The 14,684-nt window shown below is 49.7% G+C and overlaps 6 protein-coding genes across 6 annotated transcripts; 3 read left to right on the top strand and 3 right to left on the bottom strand.

The window, feature by feature from the left end:
- Positions 1-329: 329 nt before the first annotated feature.
- Positions 330-3,404, bottom strand: B0J16DRAFT_15314 (histidinol dehydrogenase-domain-containing protein). The gene is made up of 2 exons (XM_046122082.1): positions 722-3,404; positions 330-665 (listed from the first exon to the last, which is right to left on the bottom strand). Exons 1-2 carry the CDS (start codon positions 3,087-3,089, stop codon positions 469-471), a joined length of 2,565 nt encoding a protein of 854 aa, XP_045988829.1. The 5' UTR covers positions 3,090-3,404; the 3' UTR covers positions 330-468.
- Positions 3,405-3,415: 11 nt separating this feature from the next.
- B0J16DRAFT_327680 (transcription initiation factor IID, 31kD subunit-domain-containing protein) lies at positions 3,416-4,662 on the top strand. Its single transcript, XM_046126127.1, has one exon. The coding sequence runs from the start codon at positions 3,655-3,657 to the stop codon at positions 4,417-4,419; it is 765 nt and encodes a 254-aa protein (XP_045988828.1). The 5' UTR covers positions 3,416-3,654; the 3' UTR covers positions 4,420-4,662.
- B0J16DRAFT_296116 (Metalloenzyme, LuxS/M16 peptidase-like protein) lies at positions 4,663-6,655 on the bottom strand. The gene is made up of 5 exons (XM_046124432.1): positions 6,422-6,655; positions 6,221-6,346; positions 6,094-6,171; positions 5,357-6,042; positions 4,663-5,306 (listed from the first exon to the last, which is right to left on the bottom strand). The coding sequence occupies exons 1-5, from the start codon at positions 6,566-6,568 to the stop codon at positions 4,919-4,921; spliced, it is 1,425 nt and encodes a 474-aa protein (XP_045988827.1). The 5' UTR covers positions 6,569-6,655; the 3' UTR covers positions 4,663-4,918.
- A 182-nt stretch (positions 6,656-6,837) lies between these two features.
- Positions 6,838-10,087, top strand: B0J16DRAFT_327677 (glycoside hydrolase superfamily). Its single transcript, XM_046126126.1, has 6 exons — positions 6,838-7,670; positions 7,741-7,939; positions 7,984-8,197; positions 8,256-9,266; positions 9,318-9,710; positions 9,764-10,087. The coding sequence occupies exons 1-6, from the start codon at positions 7,018-7,020 to the stop codon at positions 9,970-9,972; spliced, it is 2,679 nt and encodes an 892-aa protein (XP_045988826.1). The 5' UTR covers positions 6,838-7,017; the 3' UTR covers positions 9,973-10,087.
- Positions 10,088-10,346: 259 nt separating this feature from the next.
- On the top strand, positions 10,347-12,635 carry B0J16DRAFT_327676 (IMP dehydrogenase/GMP reductase). The gene is made up of 3 exons (XM_046126125.1): positions 10,347-10,951; positions 11,144-12,089; positions 12,143-12,635. Exons 1-3 carry the CDS (start codon positions 10,492-10,494, stop codon positions 12,333-12,335), a joined length of 1,599 nt encoding a protein of 532 aa, XP_045988825.1. The 5' UTR covers positions 10,347-10,491; the 3' UTR covers positions 12,336-12,635.
- Positions 12,636-13,274: 639 nt separating this feature from the next.
- Positions 13,275-13,985, bottom strand: B0J16DRAFT_313517 (PLAC8 family-domain-containing protein; the record flags this gene model as incomplete). The annotated part of the gene is made up of 3 exons (XM_046125135.1): positions 13,275-13,641; positions 13,697-13,811; positions 13,871-13,985. 3 exons carry the CDS (start codon positions 13,983-13,985, stop codon positions 13,275-13,277), a joined length of 597 nt encoding a protein of 198 aa, XP_045988824.1.
- Positions 13,986-14,684: the final 699 nt, after the last annotated feature.

Genomic DNA, 14,684 nt, shown 5'->3' with positions numbered 1-14,684 from the left:
TAAGTACCACGAGCAGGCCACCGAGGCTGTTGCTGTTGCCCCCGAAAAACAGTAACGCGTGACGGGTCCAGGGTGTTTTTCTTGGCAGGTTGTTCGATATGATTTTCATAGACAGCGATGTTGATTAAGCAGCGCGGACAGAGTAGTTGGAAATTGGGAGAAGAAGGAGAGGGAGAAGGATTTTCTGGCATATTAAGGCATAGCGTGGCGTTATTATTTTGTTTCACTCACTTGTATTCAAGACATGCTGTACAGACAAAAGCTTAGGTTGTTTGACAGGCTAAAATTATTACTTGAGATGGTCTTTCTTTTTTGAAATATTACGGCATTCTAAATCGTTTCCATATTGAACGTCTATTCCCAACCTAATAACCCCTTTTCCTGCCTTTCCCACCTTTTCCTGAAAGAAATCATCATGATCATATCTACCTACTCTACATACGCTTTTTGTTGTTTTGACTTCCTGTTCTACTGTTGTTGCTTCAGGTAGTTGAGGCGGATCTCAACAGCTCTCCTGTGAGCCTCAAGCTCCTCGACCTTAGCTAGTTGCATGACAGCACTACCAACGTTCTTGAGACCGTCGGCAGTGAGGTTGGAGCTGGTGATGTGCTTCTGGAACGAGCCCAGGTTGACACCCGAGTATTGCTTGGCAAACCCATAAGTAGCTGTGCCATCAGTTAGTAACAATGAAGAATGACAGACAATGAAAAAAAGAACTTACGCAATGAGTGGTTAACACCGGCAGAGTAGTCGCCGACACTCTCGGGAGTCCAGTGGCCAATGAAGACGCTGCCAGCGTTCATGACCTGGTCGACAGCCTTCTCGGCATCCTTGATTTGGAGGATGAGATGCTCAGGAGCATACTCGTTGCTGATACGCATAGCCTCCTTGATGTCCTTGACCTGGACGGTAACAGAGTGGGCAATAGAGCCTCGAACAATGTTAACACGAGGAAGTGCAATGGCTTGCTTGTGAACCTCGTCCTCAATAGCCTGGAGCTCTTGTTCGCTAAGGTCGACAGCAATCAAGATGACCTGACTGTCAACACCGTGCTCAGCTTGAGAAAGCAAGTCAGAGGCAACAAATGCAGGGTTGGCGTCCTTGTCAGCGACAACAAGAACCTCTGAAGGTCCAGCAGGCATATCAATACCAACGCCAGCGTTTGTGTCGTTGCTAACATGCATTTTGGCAGCAGTCACGAACTGGTTGCCAGGTCCAAGAATCTTGTCAACCTTGGTTACGCTCTCGGTACCATAGGCAAGGGCAGCGACGGCCTGAGCACCGCCAGCCAAGACAATGCTCTCAGCACCAACCTTGTGGGCGACGTAGACAATTTCAGGGGTAATGCGACCATCAGATCGAGGGGGCGAAGCAAAGACAATCTTTTGGCAACCAGCAACCATAGCGGGCACACCAAGCATCAGAGCAGTACTAGGGAGAACAGCAGTTCCTCCAGGGATGTAAAGACCGACTCGCTCGATAGGTCGTGAGAAGCGGCTGCAGACAATGCCGGGCATGGTCTCAACCTGAAGAGACTTCTCCTCCTGTTGAGCAGAGTGGAATTTTCGGATGTTCTCAAAAGATACATCGATAGCCTCGATAGTCTCCGGAGGAATGTCCATCAATTCCTTAGGGAAGGGAGCCTTGAGAACGGGAGACGTCAAAGAAGTTGCCTTTTCGAACTTGTGGGTGTAAGACAGAACAGCCTTATCACCACCGGTTCGTACGTCCTCAATGATGGGCTGGATGATCTTCAAGATAGCGTCGGGAGACTTCTGGGAAGGTCTCTTGAGCTTCTCCACGAGGTCGGCCTGGGAAATCTTTGTAGAATCAACTCGCTCCATGGCAATACGCCCGTCAGCAGGCTTCTCAGCTTCAGGCTGTGATGGCTTCGCTGGGGCCTCCTCAGTCTTGATGCCCTCCTTTTCAGCCCACTTACCCTTGGCATTACCTGTTCTTCGCTTGACCTTGAGACTCTTGGCGTCGAGGTTAGCCTCGATGTCCGCGAGACTAACACCAGCACCAACAGCCTTGGTGAGAGCAAAGTAGATCAGGTCTGCAGCCTCAAAAGCGATGTTCTCCTTGGTCTTACCATCGCAGAGCTCCTCCGCCTCCTCCATAATCTTTGCCCTGAGGAGCTTCTCATCTGAAAACAGGCGAGCAGTGTAGGAGCCTTCGGGAGCAGATTCCTTGCGAGACTTGAGTGTTTGTTCGAGCGCAGAAATGCCACTGAGATCTCCAAAGCATCCGAACTGCTCCAGGTGGCAGAAGCGACCCTTCTGCTTAACCACAAACTTGAGAGTATCGTTGTCACAGTCGAGACCGATTCGCAACAACTCTTGGGTGTCACCAGAGGTTAGTCCCTTCACCCAGAGGCCACGCTTACGGCTCTGGTAAACACCACTTTGCGTTCGAAGTGCCTCTAGAATACTCTCCTCGCTAGTGTAAGCGAGACCCAGAGCAATTCCTGCGTCATCGGTAACAACAGTGGGGATCAGTCCATCAGGTCGGTCGGACTTCCAGTATGAGGCGATGATTTTTGATAGTGATAATCGGGTCGAGTCGTTCTTATCGGTTGTCAATCGCGTAGCAGGAAGGATTGGAATCGCATTGGCCTTCTTGGTCACCTCGAGGAATTTCTCGATATCGGTTTCAGGGGTGGGCTTAACGTAAAGGTTCTTGATCTGCTTGGACTGCGCGACTTCAATGAACTTGTCGACGTCATTTGAGGAGACATCAAAGTCCTTGACCAATAGACCGTCATCTGTCGCCGCAGAAAGAATAAGTGACGAGACAGCAGGAATTACCCTCGCGCCATACTGCTCGTACTCTGAATAAGATTCTGAGGTTACAAACACCGTTCGTACCCCGCTATCAAGCAATGCAATCACATCGTCAGGGTTGCTCAAGCTTGTAGCGTCCATGTGAACATTGGTGCCAGCACTGGGGCGACCCCAGTCCTTGGAGGCTGTTTCGTAAAATGCACCTCCAAGAAGAGCGATCTCTTGACGGCTGAGGCCATCGTTGGCGGATTGGTCGTTGGGGCTGGCAACGCTCACCAGGAACGGCAATGGGAGGGTTGTTTCCATATTGCAGTGAGATGTATAAATCGAATTGGCGTAAGGAATGGTAGGAACTCGGTCACGTCGATTGTCCAGATGATGTTATTTATGAGTCAAGAAACCACCCGGGAAAAAGTTGATGTAATGACTGAGTCCTCCTGCATCGGCGGGATTTGGTGGGGCAGTCTTTTGCGTCTTTGCCCCTCCATCTTTCTTTCCCTGCCAAAAACCACTTCGACTTGTCCCAATGGATGAGATTTAAGGTGTGGTCCGTGCTCAATCCGCGACCTTTCATCGGATTATTAGAGTCTCCGAAGTGCTACGCGCGCATGCAACGGTGAATCCGTCGCAAGGGAAATAATTCAATATCCATTAAGCTTTAGGCTTGGCATATTGATCTCTACTAAACTATCGCTGAAGTGTTAAGAGAGCTTTGCACATCAATCGCCAGCCGCGACTCAAATCTATTCAATCCGCACACGCGTCGACCAACTTCAGACGAAACTCGAATACTCGGCGCGCAATCACCTCAGACATTTGACGAGCTCCCGCATCTCCAATATCCCCTCCAGGGAAACCTATCACTATCAAGATGTCGTCAAGCCAACCGCAAACCAATGGGGTTCCAGCCTCATCAGCAGGAACTTCACAAACAGTACCAAACACACAAACTACGGCAGCCTCGTCCAGTCAACCCGCTGCTACAGCCTCGCAGAGTGCTCCTCCTCCTCCAACGCCATCAACAAGCGCTCCTCGACCGCGCGACTCTCGTCTCATCGAGCTTCTACTCACATCCCAAGGCGTCACTGCCTACGAGCAACGCGTCCCTCTTCTCCTTCTCGATTTCGCCTACCGTCATACGTCCTCCGTCTTGAGCGACGCCCTCCATCTGTCGGGCGACCCATATGTTAGAGAGGCAGGATCCAAACCATCAGCAAATGCCGGCGCCATCTCGGCACCAGCAGGCGATGCTGCAGTGACAGCCAATGCTGTTAAACTCGCCATTGCAGCACGCCTTAGCTACCAATTCCGAGGAGGAAACGCTGGCGGAGGTATCAGCAAAGAATACATGCAGGAACTTGCGCGCGAGCGGAATAAGGTGGCACTGCCCAAGATTGTACCAAGCGAATGGGGTGTCCGACTACCGAGCGAGCGGTTCGTGCTTAGTGGAACGAGCTGGGGTCTTAAGGATGTGTGGGATGAGGATGATGATGAGGAAATGGATCAAGGAGGTGATGCCATGGAGGGTATCGAAGGACCTGAGCCCGAGGATGTTGGTGGAGACGGTGTTGAGGGTGGCACTGTCGAGGATATGTTTGGTGAAGACGTCGACGAAGAGATGGCAGAGGAGGACTAGGTGCCCGTCTTGCCACCCAACGGAAATGCATAAACTGGAACACATATAAATGGTGTTAATGGCGTTTGGGGCAATCTGGGTAACGGGGGGTGTATGCTTGTTCTACAACGCTACAGGAAGGCTATCCAAACATGTAAAGGGTTTGCGTGACCCTTGGGAACGTTTGCAAGCGAATCATAATAAACATTGTCCTTTATGCCATAGAGCTGGGTTAAGCTGAAGAAAATCATAAGGTTCTTAACCCCTGCTCTGTGCCACAATAATGATCTGCATTCGCGATTTATCATACCCGGGATCAATTAATGACAGAGAAGCAGTTCAAGTTTGGAAATCGCACATGATCAATACGCGCGAAAGTACATTCAGTACACAATTATCACAACTCCATGTTACCTAGTATGAACAGAGGAAATCTTATGGTACACTAGGCCTGTAAACGGTATCTCATACACTCTATACCCGGGTTTCGATTTTCACAACTCCACTAGCCCTCTCTAACTTAAAACTTGGGCTTCATGGTGTTGCGAAGTCTCTGGTAGTCGAAGAGACCCTCAATGGTTCCCACAGCACTGACAGCAATATCGCGATCCCAAAGTTTTCGGTTGGCGAAGTCCATGATATCCTTCTCGGTAATGGCGTCAATCTTGCGCTCAATCTCGTTAGGAGCCATACGGCGGCCAGTGGTGACGAGCTGTCGGCCAATGTCCTCAGCAACGGCAGTGGTGCCGTCGAGGGAGAGGAGAATGGAGGCCTTGAGCTGAGCCTTAGCACGCTCGGTCTCGGAGGCGCTGACGTTGGTGCAGAGACGCATCCACTCACGGATAGCGAAGTGGACGAGGTCGTCAACTCGGTCAGGCTTGTCGGAAACGAGGTAGATACCCCAGAGACTGGGAAATGTTAGTTACAGTGAAACAGAAAGCATCATTTCAGAACCTACCCAGTGTCGTTGTAGCTGGTGGAGAAGCTCATGAAGCTGTTGGCAAGATCGTGCTTGTGGACCCAGCCGCTGAGCTTGCTGCCCTGGTGGGGAGCCTGGCCAACAGCCTTGTCGTAGTTGCCAACGATAGCCTGAGCAACGAGAGCAGTGAAGTAGTCCTCGGAGTTCCAGCTGACACCCTCGACGGCGAGAGCGATGTTGGCAGTAGGCATGCCATCATCTCGGACACGGACATCAGAGCCCATGAAGTCAGCCTTCTGCTTGGAGCGGAGGTAAGCACCGGTCTGGGGACCGCTGGTGGGAAGACCAGCGAAGTGCTTCTCAGCGAGCTCGACAAGCTGCTCATGGGGAATACCACCGGCACCAACAAGAACCATGCGGTCAGCAGTGTAGTTGTTCTTGATGTAGTCGGTAAGCTCGGTTCGGGTGATGTCGCGGATGTTCTGCTTGGGGCCAAGGATGGTGCGGCCAAGGGGCTGGTGCTGGAAAGCAGTGGCGTGAAGGTGATCGAAAACAACCTCCTCAACCTGCTTCTCAACCTCTTCGGACTCGCGGAGGATAACGTCGCGCTCACGCTCGATGGCGGATTCCTCGAGCTTGGAGTTCTGGAGAATATCGGAGAGGATGTCGACACACTGGGGAACATCAGAGTTGAAAGCCTTGGCGAAGTAGACGGTGTTCTCGCGCTGGACGAATGTTAGTATCATTCAACCTCCATATCCCTTCATCCGACTGACCGAAGTATAGGCGTTCAGGTGACCACCCATGTTCTCAATCTCCAATTCCAATTGCTGCTGAGTTCGCTTGGCGGTACCCTGATAACATTGTTAACGATGATTTCGGTCAATTGATGGGTTGTCGAACCTTGAAAGCGAGATGCTCAAGGAAGTGGGCGGTACCGTTGTTCTCGTCAGTCTCAGCTCGGGAACCGGCATCGATCCAGACACCGACGGTCGACGTTTGCGCGAAGGGCGAGTGCTCGGTAGCGACCTAGTAGTAACAATCGTCAGGAGACCATTCCGAAATGGTTCTCGAAGCCAATTGGCCCCGGGCGATGATGCTCACAGTCAATCCATTCTTAAGAGTTGAAGTCTGAGTCTTGCCGACGGTAGAGGGAGTGGCAAAGCCTCGTGTGAAGGGAGCGGCGGCCGAAAGACCAGCACGGTTTCGCAGACCTCGCGAGAGGTTCAAAGCCAGTCTCCGGGACGCCATGACGCAGGTTTGGAGGGTCGACGCTGAATTGAGTGGTTTGATGAAATCTTTCGATCTGGCTCGGCTAGAAGCTTTACTGAGATAATTTTGAGCCTGAGCAATTAGGCGCACAGGATTAGTCATTCCGACCGTCCCCGAATCACAGCAACCGGCTTTATGATATCATCCAATGGGAGGCGCCAATTACTAACCACTCTGAGCCCCACTCTGATCCAACGCCTACCCGTTTTCGTCTCTACAACAGAACCTCAATATCAACAACTTACATGATTATCACCCAGCATCAAAACAGTTTGCTGATATGATCGCATGATTGTTACGATTTGTTTTTGCGGTTAAGAAGATTTCACAAGCACAAAATACGAATGTTTTCTACCTTCAAAATCTAAGTCGCTTAATAAACGCATCTCTACTTAAAGTCTGCTCCTATCACTCTTGTTTCGATTGCAATGCCGTCTGACAATTACAACTTTGGCGATGTCTTTCAGAAGATCTACGTCTCTAAACAGAAACCTCCTCCGCTTCCGGTTCCTGAAAATATGAAGGTTGTTCTTCAGAGCTTTCCGCCCCTGGGGCAAGTAACCTCAGTTGTGGGCAAAAGTGTCACTCTAACAACTGTTCTTGAGATACCCAAGTCTCGTGCCAACGAGTCCTGGGAGGTCTCAGCATGGCACTCTGTAGACAATTCGGACTGGAAGGATGTGCAGTTATTCTCCATCCAGGATACTCCAGCCCCTCAAACTTTACAAACATTGGACGACTCTATGTCTTGTTTCTATTTCTCTACGTCCATCTCATTTGAGGCTTCGATTCGATTCACTCTCAAATTTCGTCACAGTCCAGATGCTGAATGGAGATGGATCCGCGATGAACAAGGTCTCAATGATGGCTTAGCTGTCAATACTCCTGTTGGGTGTTTGTCTGACAATTTGTCCGATCTGATACCTGATATAAATACCAAAGACTGGACTATTAGATCACACTTGAGTCAGTCACCTCGAACTTCACTGTGGTCGCTTGAAGCCGACATCCCGCCTGTGAATAGCGATGATTCAATCTACAGGGACATCACAATCGGGTCGCCTTGGGGTACCTGTGCAAGGTGAGTGTGATTGACAAATCTCATGAGTTGTCAAAACCGTCAAGGATCCATCTTGTCTGACTAGGTACAGATGGTTCTCACTTGTTCGGTTGTGGTCACCATGGCTTGCTCCTCGACATGGAAAGTCGCACTTTTCTCTCGATAAGGATGGGGCTCTCTGTTGCTTTTTGAGCCCTAAAGGCAAAAATCTCGTGTTTCTTGCTGTTGGCGGTATCAGTCATGTCTTGCCAGTCTTCCGAAGCGAGCCAGACGGGAAAGTTCAAGTTCATGTAGGTGCCTGCAACATAGCTTTGTGCAGCTGCTAATTACATAGGCACGAAATGACGGGCTTTCTGAAGAGAAGGCTGTCATCCTTGTTTCGGAGGGCGACGATTTCGAGTGTGCCATGGCTTCGGTGATGTACCATGCTAGGAACTTGGTGTCGGTCACGAAGCAAGTCAATGATAAATCGAAACACGAGTTGACTGCTTTGATGAATGATTTCAAGCCAGAGTGGTTAGAATACTGGTTTGATGGACTTGGGTTTTGTAAGTTCGGCGTTCTATTCACGCCCGTGAAGTTGGATCACCAACTGACGTGCCATAGGTACATGGAACGCTCTTGGACAGAAACTAACAGACCAGAAGATTTTCGATGCTCTTGACAAGTTGAGCGAACATGAAATCAAGGTCTCGAGTCTTATCATCGACGATAACTGGCAGTCGATCGACTATCAAGGCCCCAGTCAGTTCCAGTACGGCTGGACGGACTTTGAAGCCGAGCCTAAAGCGTTCCCTCAAGGCTTGAAAGCTACTGTATCCCATATCCGAAAAAACCACCCGCATATCCAGCATATCGCTGTGTGGCATGCACTGCTGGGATATTGGGGTGGTATTTCTCCTGATGGTAATCTTGCTAAGACGTACAAAACCATCGAGGTCACACGGGAGGATGCTGACCGTCGCAACCTTCCTTTGGGTGGCAGAATGACCGTTATCGCACAGGAGGACGTCAACCGTTTTTACGATGACTTTTATAGATTCCTCTCAGATGCCGGAGTTGATGCTGTCAAGACGGACGCCCAGTTTATGATTGATACATGGATTGAAGCCTCACCTCGTCGAGACCTCATCAACACTTACCTTGATGCTTGGAATATCTCGACTCTGCGTCACTTTAGTGCAAAGGCTATATCTTGTATGTCACAGTTTCCGCAGGCCCTCTTTCACTCTCAGATGCCTACGAATCGACCCGCGATTTTGGTTCGCAACTCCGATGACTTCTTCCCCGAGATACCCGCGTCTCATCCATGGCACGTTTGGACAAACGCACATAACGCCATCTTTATGAGTTACCTCAACGTCCTTCCTGACTGGGATATGTTCCAAACTGTCCACGAGTACTCCGGATTTCATGCTGCGGCCAGATGTATTAGTGGAGGACCTATCTACATCACTGATGTTCCTGGTGAGCACAACATGGATCTGATTAGACAGATGACAGGTCTCACTCCCCAGGGGAAGACTGTCATCTTCCGGCCAAGCTCCTTGGGAAAGACTGTAGACCCTTATGTTGGATATGATGACGATTTGCTTCTCAAAGTGGGAAGTCATCATCGTAAGAGCCTCTCTGCTAGCAAACTTTTTTTTTTAACTAATGAGATTGCAGGAGCTTCACATACTGGCTACCCTCTTTTGGGTATCTTCAACGTCTCCTCCAGGCCGTTGACCGAGCTTGTGTCTCTCTCAAGCTTTCCTGGTATAGTTCCTGGCTACTATGTGGTTCGCGCTCATACCACTGGTAAGGTTTCGCAACCAACAACGCTTGAGGGTTCGGGGTCCTTATTCACAACTTCACTGCCCATTCGGGGGTATGAAATACTCTCTGCGTTCTCCTTGACGCCTCTCTCCAGCTCGAAACATGGCGAAGTTTACGTCTCGAACTTGGGTTTGTTGGGTAAAATGGCTGGTGTTGCAGCAGTCATTATGAATGATATCAAGCAGGAACTACAGAATAGCCGCGTCACGCTAGTTACACGCATTAAAGCATTCGGCAAGCTAGGTAAGTCAGACTGGTCTTGTTTAACGTCCGTCATGGTCTCATGTTTGTCTTAGGAATCTATATCTCCGCACTCCCCAGTCTAACCATTGATGGGGACTTTTTGATCACGATTCAGGAAAAAGTGATACCTGTGCATACAGTGGCTATTTCAGCTGTCGACAAGTATGTACTTGAGATCGACATTGGAAAAGCGTGGAAGGAAATGGGTCTTGAAAGTCGATGGAGCAATGACGTTGAGGTCAAGGTGCATTTCAGTCTTTGAAGGACTGATCAACAACGTGGCGAGACGATAGGTTAGGCACAAGTAGAGCCTGAAGAATTTAAGATCAAATCTCACATAAACAAAATTAATATTGAATGAAATTTTAACTCCTCAAGAATACCTATTGACAGGTAGAGTTGACGGAATTAATCCGGACATAGGGTAAGTCTATCTTCGGGCATCAACGAACCACAAACGTTAGCGCACTGGAAAAAAAAAAACTAGCAGGAGCTCTGAAAAAACCAATTTGCCCCACTTGCTTCGACAGACTTGCCTCAATTGGGTGTTCATCCAAAGAGGAGGAACTGCCCCTCCATTATCGGCGCCCCATCCCAGGGTCCCGCGTTCCCATAAAAAAGTTTTTGAGCCGGCACCACCAATTCTTTTCTCTTTTCTTTCTTTCGGGAAGAAGCGTTCTATCAATCTAAGCAGTCGATAAAGGCCAGAGCTTGCTCATCGACTCGTCTCGTCTTCGACCTCATATTTCTTAATATCTCCTTTATTTTATAGTTGCCCATTATGTCTGCCTCAGTGCTCGACCACACCAAGGCCCTTGAGGTTCTCAAGGAGTACAAGCAGAGGGATGGTCTCGACATCCACGAGCTTATGGACACAACCAAGCACGGTGGTCTGACCTACAACGACTTCCTGCTCCTCCCTGGCTACATTGGCTTCGCTGCCTCTGAGGTCAGCCTTGAAGCGCCCATCACCAAGCGCATCACTCTCCGAACACCCTTCGTCTCGTCTCCTATGGACACTGTCACGGAAGACGAGATGGCCATCCACATGGCTCTCCAGGGTGGTCTTGGTGTTATTCACCACAACTGCTCCCCCGAGGCTCAGGCCGACATGGTTCGCAAGGTCAAGCGATACGAGAACGGTTTCATCAACGACCCTATCGTCATTGACCCCAACACCACTGTTGGCGAAGCTAAAGCTCTTAAGGAGAAGTGGGGTTTCGGTGGTTTCCCTGTCACTGGTAAGTACAATCTACAGCACAACTCGTTCTCATTCCTGGTTGCATGATTATACACCCTTTCATATAACTTTCGTTCCACCGTATAGACTATTGTCATGGGGAGAAACTATACTATGAACAACCACTACATATCATTTTTTTCTATGGTCGCATTGCCCCGCACCGGAATAATAGGCTAATGAAAAATTTCAGAGAATGGCAAGCTTGGCTCTAAGCTTGTTGGTATTGTTACCAACCGAGACCTCCAGTTTGAGGAGAACCTCGACCAGGCCGTTACCAATGTCATGGTTACGGACCTTGTCACTGCTCCTGAGACCGTCACCCTCCTCGAAGCCAACAAGATTCTGTCCAAGTCCAAGAAGGGCAAGCTTCCCATTGTTGACAAGGACTCCAACCTTGTTTCCATGATCTCTCGATCCGATTTGACCAAGAACCAGCATTTCCCTAATGCTTCCAAGCTTCCCGATAGCAAGCAGCTCCTCTGTGCCGCTGCTATTGGTACTCGCCCCGAGGACAAGCAGCGTCTCAAGCTGCTCGTTGAGGCTGGTCTCGACATTGTCATCCTGGACAGCTCCCAGGGTAACAGTATGTACCAGATCGAGATGATCAAGTGGGTTAAGAGCGAGTTCCCTGGTGTCGATGTCATTGGCGGAAACGTCGTGACCCGAGAGCAGGCCGCTTCTTTGATCGCTGCTGGTGTCGATGGTCTCCGAATTGGTATGGGCAGTGGTTCCGCCTGTATCACCCAGGAGGTTATGGCCGTTGGCCGTCCCCAGGCTGCTGCCGTCTACAGCGTCAGCCGCTTCGCTGCTCGCTTCGGTGTTCCTTGCATCGCCGACGGTGGTATCCAGAACGTTGGCCACATCGTCAAGGGTCTTGCCCTTGGTGCTTCCACCATCATGATGGGTGGTTTGTTGGCTGGTACCACCGAGTCTCCTGGTACCTCTTTCGTCTCCCGTGAGGGTAAGCTCGTCAAGGCCTACCGAGGTATGGGCAGCATCGACGCTATGCAGGACAAGAAGGCCGGTAACGGTGGCAAGGACAGCCAAAAGAGTAACGCTGGAACTGCCCGCTACTTCTCCGAGGGTGATAGCGTTCTGGTTGCTCAGGGTGTCTCTGGTGCTGTTGCTCACCGAGGGTAAGTTCTATCCCATGATTTATTGGATCGTGGAATGCTAACATAGTCAATAGTTCGATCCAGAAGTTCGTTCCCTACCTCGCTGCCGGTCTCAAGCACTCTCTTCAGGACAGTGGTATGACCAGCCTGTCTGGTATGCACGGCTGCGCTGAGGCTGGCGAGCTCCGCTTCGAGCTCCGCACAGCCAGTGCTCAGTTGGAGGGCAACGTGAACATGGAGTCTTATGAGAAGAAGCTTTACGCGTAATGACATGTATTGAAAAATGATAGGATGATGATGGATTGGGATACGGAAAAAATGGCTGGTTTGTTTGACATGCAATCACTTGCATTAGGGATTTGGGCACAAGATTCAGAGGGTTTCTGGGATGAGGATACAAAGAGCCTCGATAAACTGTAGATCTGAATAGGCGTTTGTCCAACCATTAGAGGTGCGACGCGGGCGTTTTGCTGTCTGACTGTCTGAACAAATCGACAGAGACAGAGGTCATGAATGAAATTTTTATTGATACCCTCAGGATACTGAAGTGCTGCCGGTCGATCGGAGTTGTGATGTTTTCTGTCATGGTCAACGTTTGAGAGATATAAGCACCAGTACAGAATTGTGTACATCTTTCAATAAGCAGATTAGAACACACTCAACCACTTAAACTATCTTAGGCAACTCGTCTCATTATTCAAGAAGCCGTGCTGAATGGAAATCGCCGAAGCATTGGAGCACAGACAATAATCCTGGAAAGCATCATGACATGCCAAAGCCAAGCCATTCCTTAAAAGGGAAGGCGAGATGGAACTTCACTTACAAGGGTCTTTCCAGCTGAGGTCGAAGCTTTTTAGAGTTTTATTGCTGCCTTCTAGACCGTCATATCTCTCCTTGATTTCCATCACTCAGTTGGACTTGAAGGAGAAAACATTGTAGGAGAAAGGGATTTGATGGATCGGCTGTTTGGAATAAAATTTGTATAAGCAAAAAATAGCTGTTTTAAGTACTTAGTTAAGAGAATATGACCGTCTAAGTCACTGGGTATAATCCATCAACGCGTACCCGTCCGCGCTCGTCAATTCACATGCCAGGCCGCCATCTTCAGCCGCTTTCTCACATGTCTTGCCCTTTTCTTTTTCATAGTGTCATGTAAGTGCATCCTTCATTTTAATCCATCCTCACACCCTGGTCCAATGGCTCGGCTTAATACTGGGGCTGGGGCTGATGAGGATTGTAAGCCTGCTGGGGAGGAGACTGGTAGCCGGCATGTTGCTGTTGCTGGTACTGCTGCTGTTGCTGGTGCTGAGGAAGCTGGTAATCAGGCTGAGCCTGCTGTTGAGGGTTGGGCTTCTGGTCCTGGTACTGGGGCTGGGCATTTGGCATGTGCATGCCCTCCTTCTGAGCTTGGTAGCCTTGGGTGATAGGACCCTGAGAAAGACGAGCCTTGACCTCGTTATCCTGCTGGATGAGAGCACAGCAGAGACACCAGTAACTAACACAGCAGTCATTCATGCCGCTACCCTTGATGCCGAATCGCTCACGGATCTCTCCACGCTTCATCATGGAGTAACTAGAAATCACGTGTCAGTTGACGGTTCGAACATGTGAGGTATAAGAAGTCCTACATAAAACCACAGCCGGTAACACATTGAATGGCGCAGAAAATCAGAGTATCGCTATTGCAGGTATCGGCAGTTTGCATCGTAGGGTCTCTCATACGGTCGGCAGTTTTACCCAGTACTATAAAGAGAACTGTTAGTCTCACAACTGTGCCAAGATTGACTTATGCAGGAACATACGGATACAGGGACAGAAAGTGCTGAGCATGCAAGAGTCGCAGGGCGAGCAATTGCAGAGGTTGCTCTGCCATTCCTGGTTCTGGACATTGGGTCCTTGAGAGTATTGTTGAGCCATTGTGATTGATGTGCAAGTCGATTGTCGATTGATGGACTGAAATCGGGTAAAAAGAAGTTACACAGAAGCCAAGGAGAGAGATCGTGGGTGGGTTAAAGAAGGGAGAGAAAAGGGACCAGCCAAGACTCGGTGGACGACAACGGCACCTTATTATGAGACGAACTCCTACGGACAAGCAGTTTAAGCTGACAATCGTCTCGTCTCGGCACGGCATTCGCCTTTTGTTTCAGGCCGGGCGTATCACAGCCCAGGCTCCCAAGCTTCAGCTCTAAGCCTCCGTGTTCACTAGGGCGTCCTTCATTTCAATGATAGACAACAGGGTCAGCAGGGGAGCCAAGCTCCAAGCCGGCTGACGGATCTAATCCAGAAGAAGGTCAGGAAGAGCATCCTTCGGTTGCAGAAAGATACCACATTGACATAGTACTGACGCTACCTCGCAATGCTGGCTGTGCAACTTGTACAACTCTGCACGAAGCCGGCAAGCTCAACACGGTAATTGGAGCTGATGCTGAAAAAGGTACCTCAGCTCGGGTCTGAGCTAGCGTCCTAGGGCTGACATGGTTGCAGCGGGTAGTGCTGGCAGATTGTCACCTGTAAGGGTTGCAGCGAAAGCTTGAATCCAAAGACTAGGACGTAAAAATAAAACAGACGAAGAGGTAGCTGTGGCTGCGATCAAGTGGTCAAGTTATTTCATCTCAG

This window comes from Fusarium flagelliforme (genome assembly GCF_020744385.1).
Source record: "Fusarium flagelliforme strain FIESC 12 MPI-CAGE-AA-0113 chromosome Unknown B0J16scaffold_1, whole genome shotgun sequence".
Taxonomy (NCBI): Eukaryota; Fungi; Ascomycota; class Sordariomycetes; order Hypocreales; family Nectriaceae; genus Fusarium; species Fusarium flagelliforme.
Note: the sequence above shows the minus strand (reverse complement) of the source record. Positions and strands in the feature narration are given on the sequence as shown.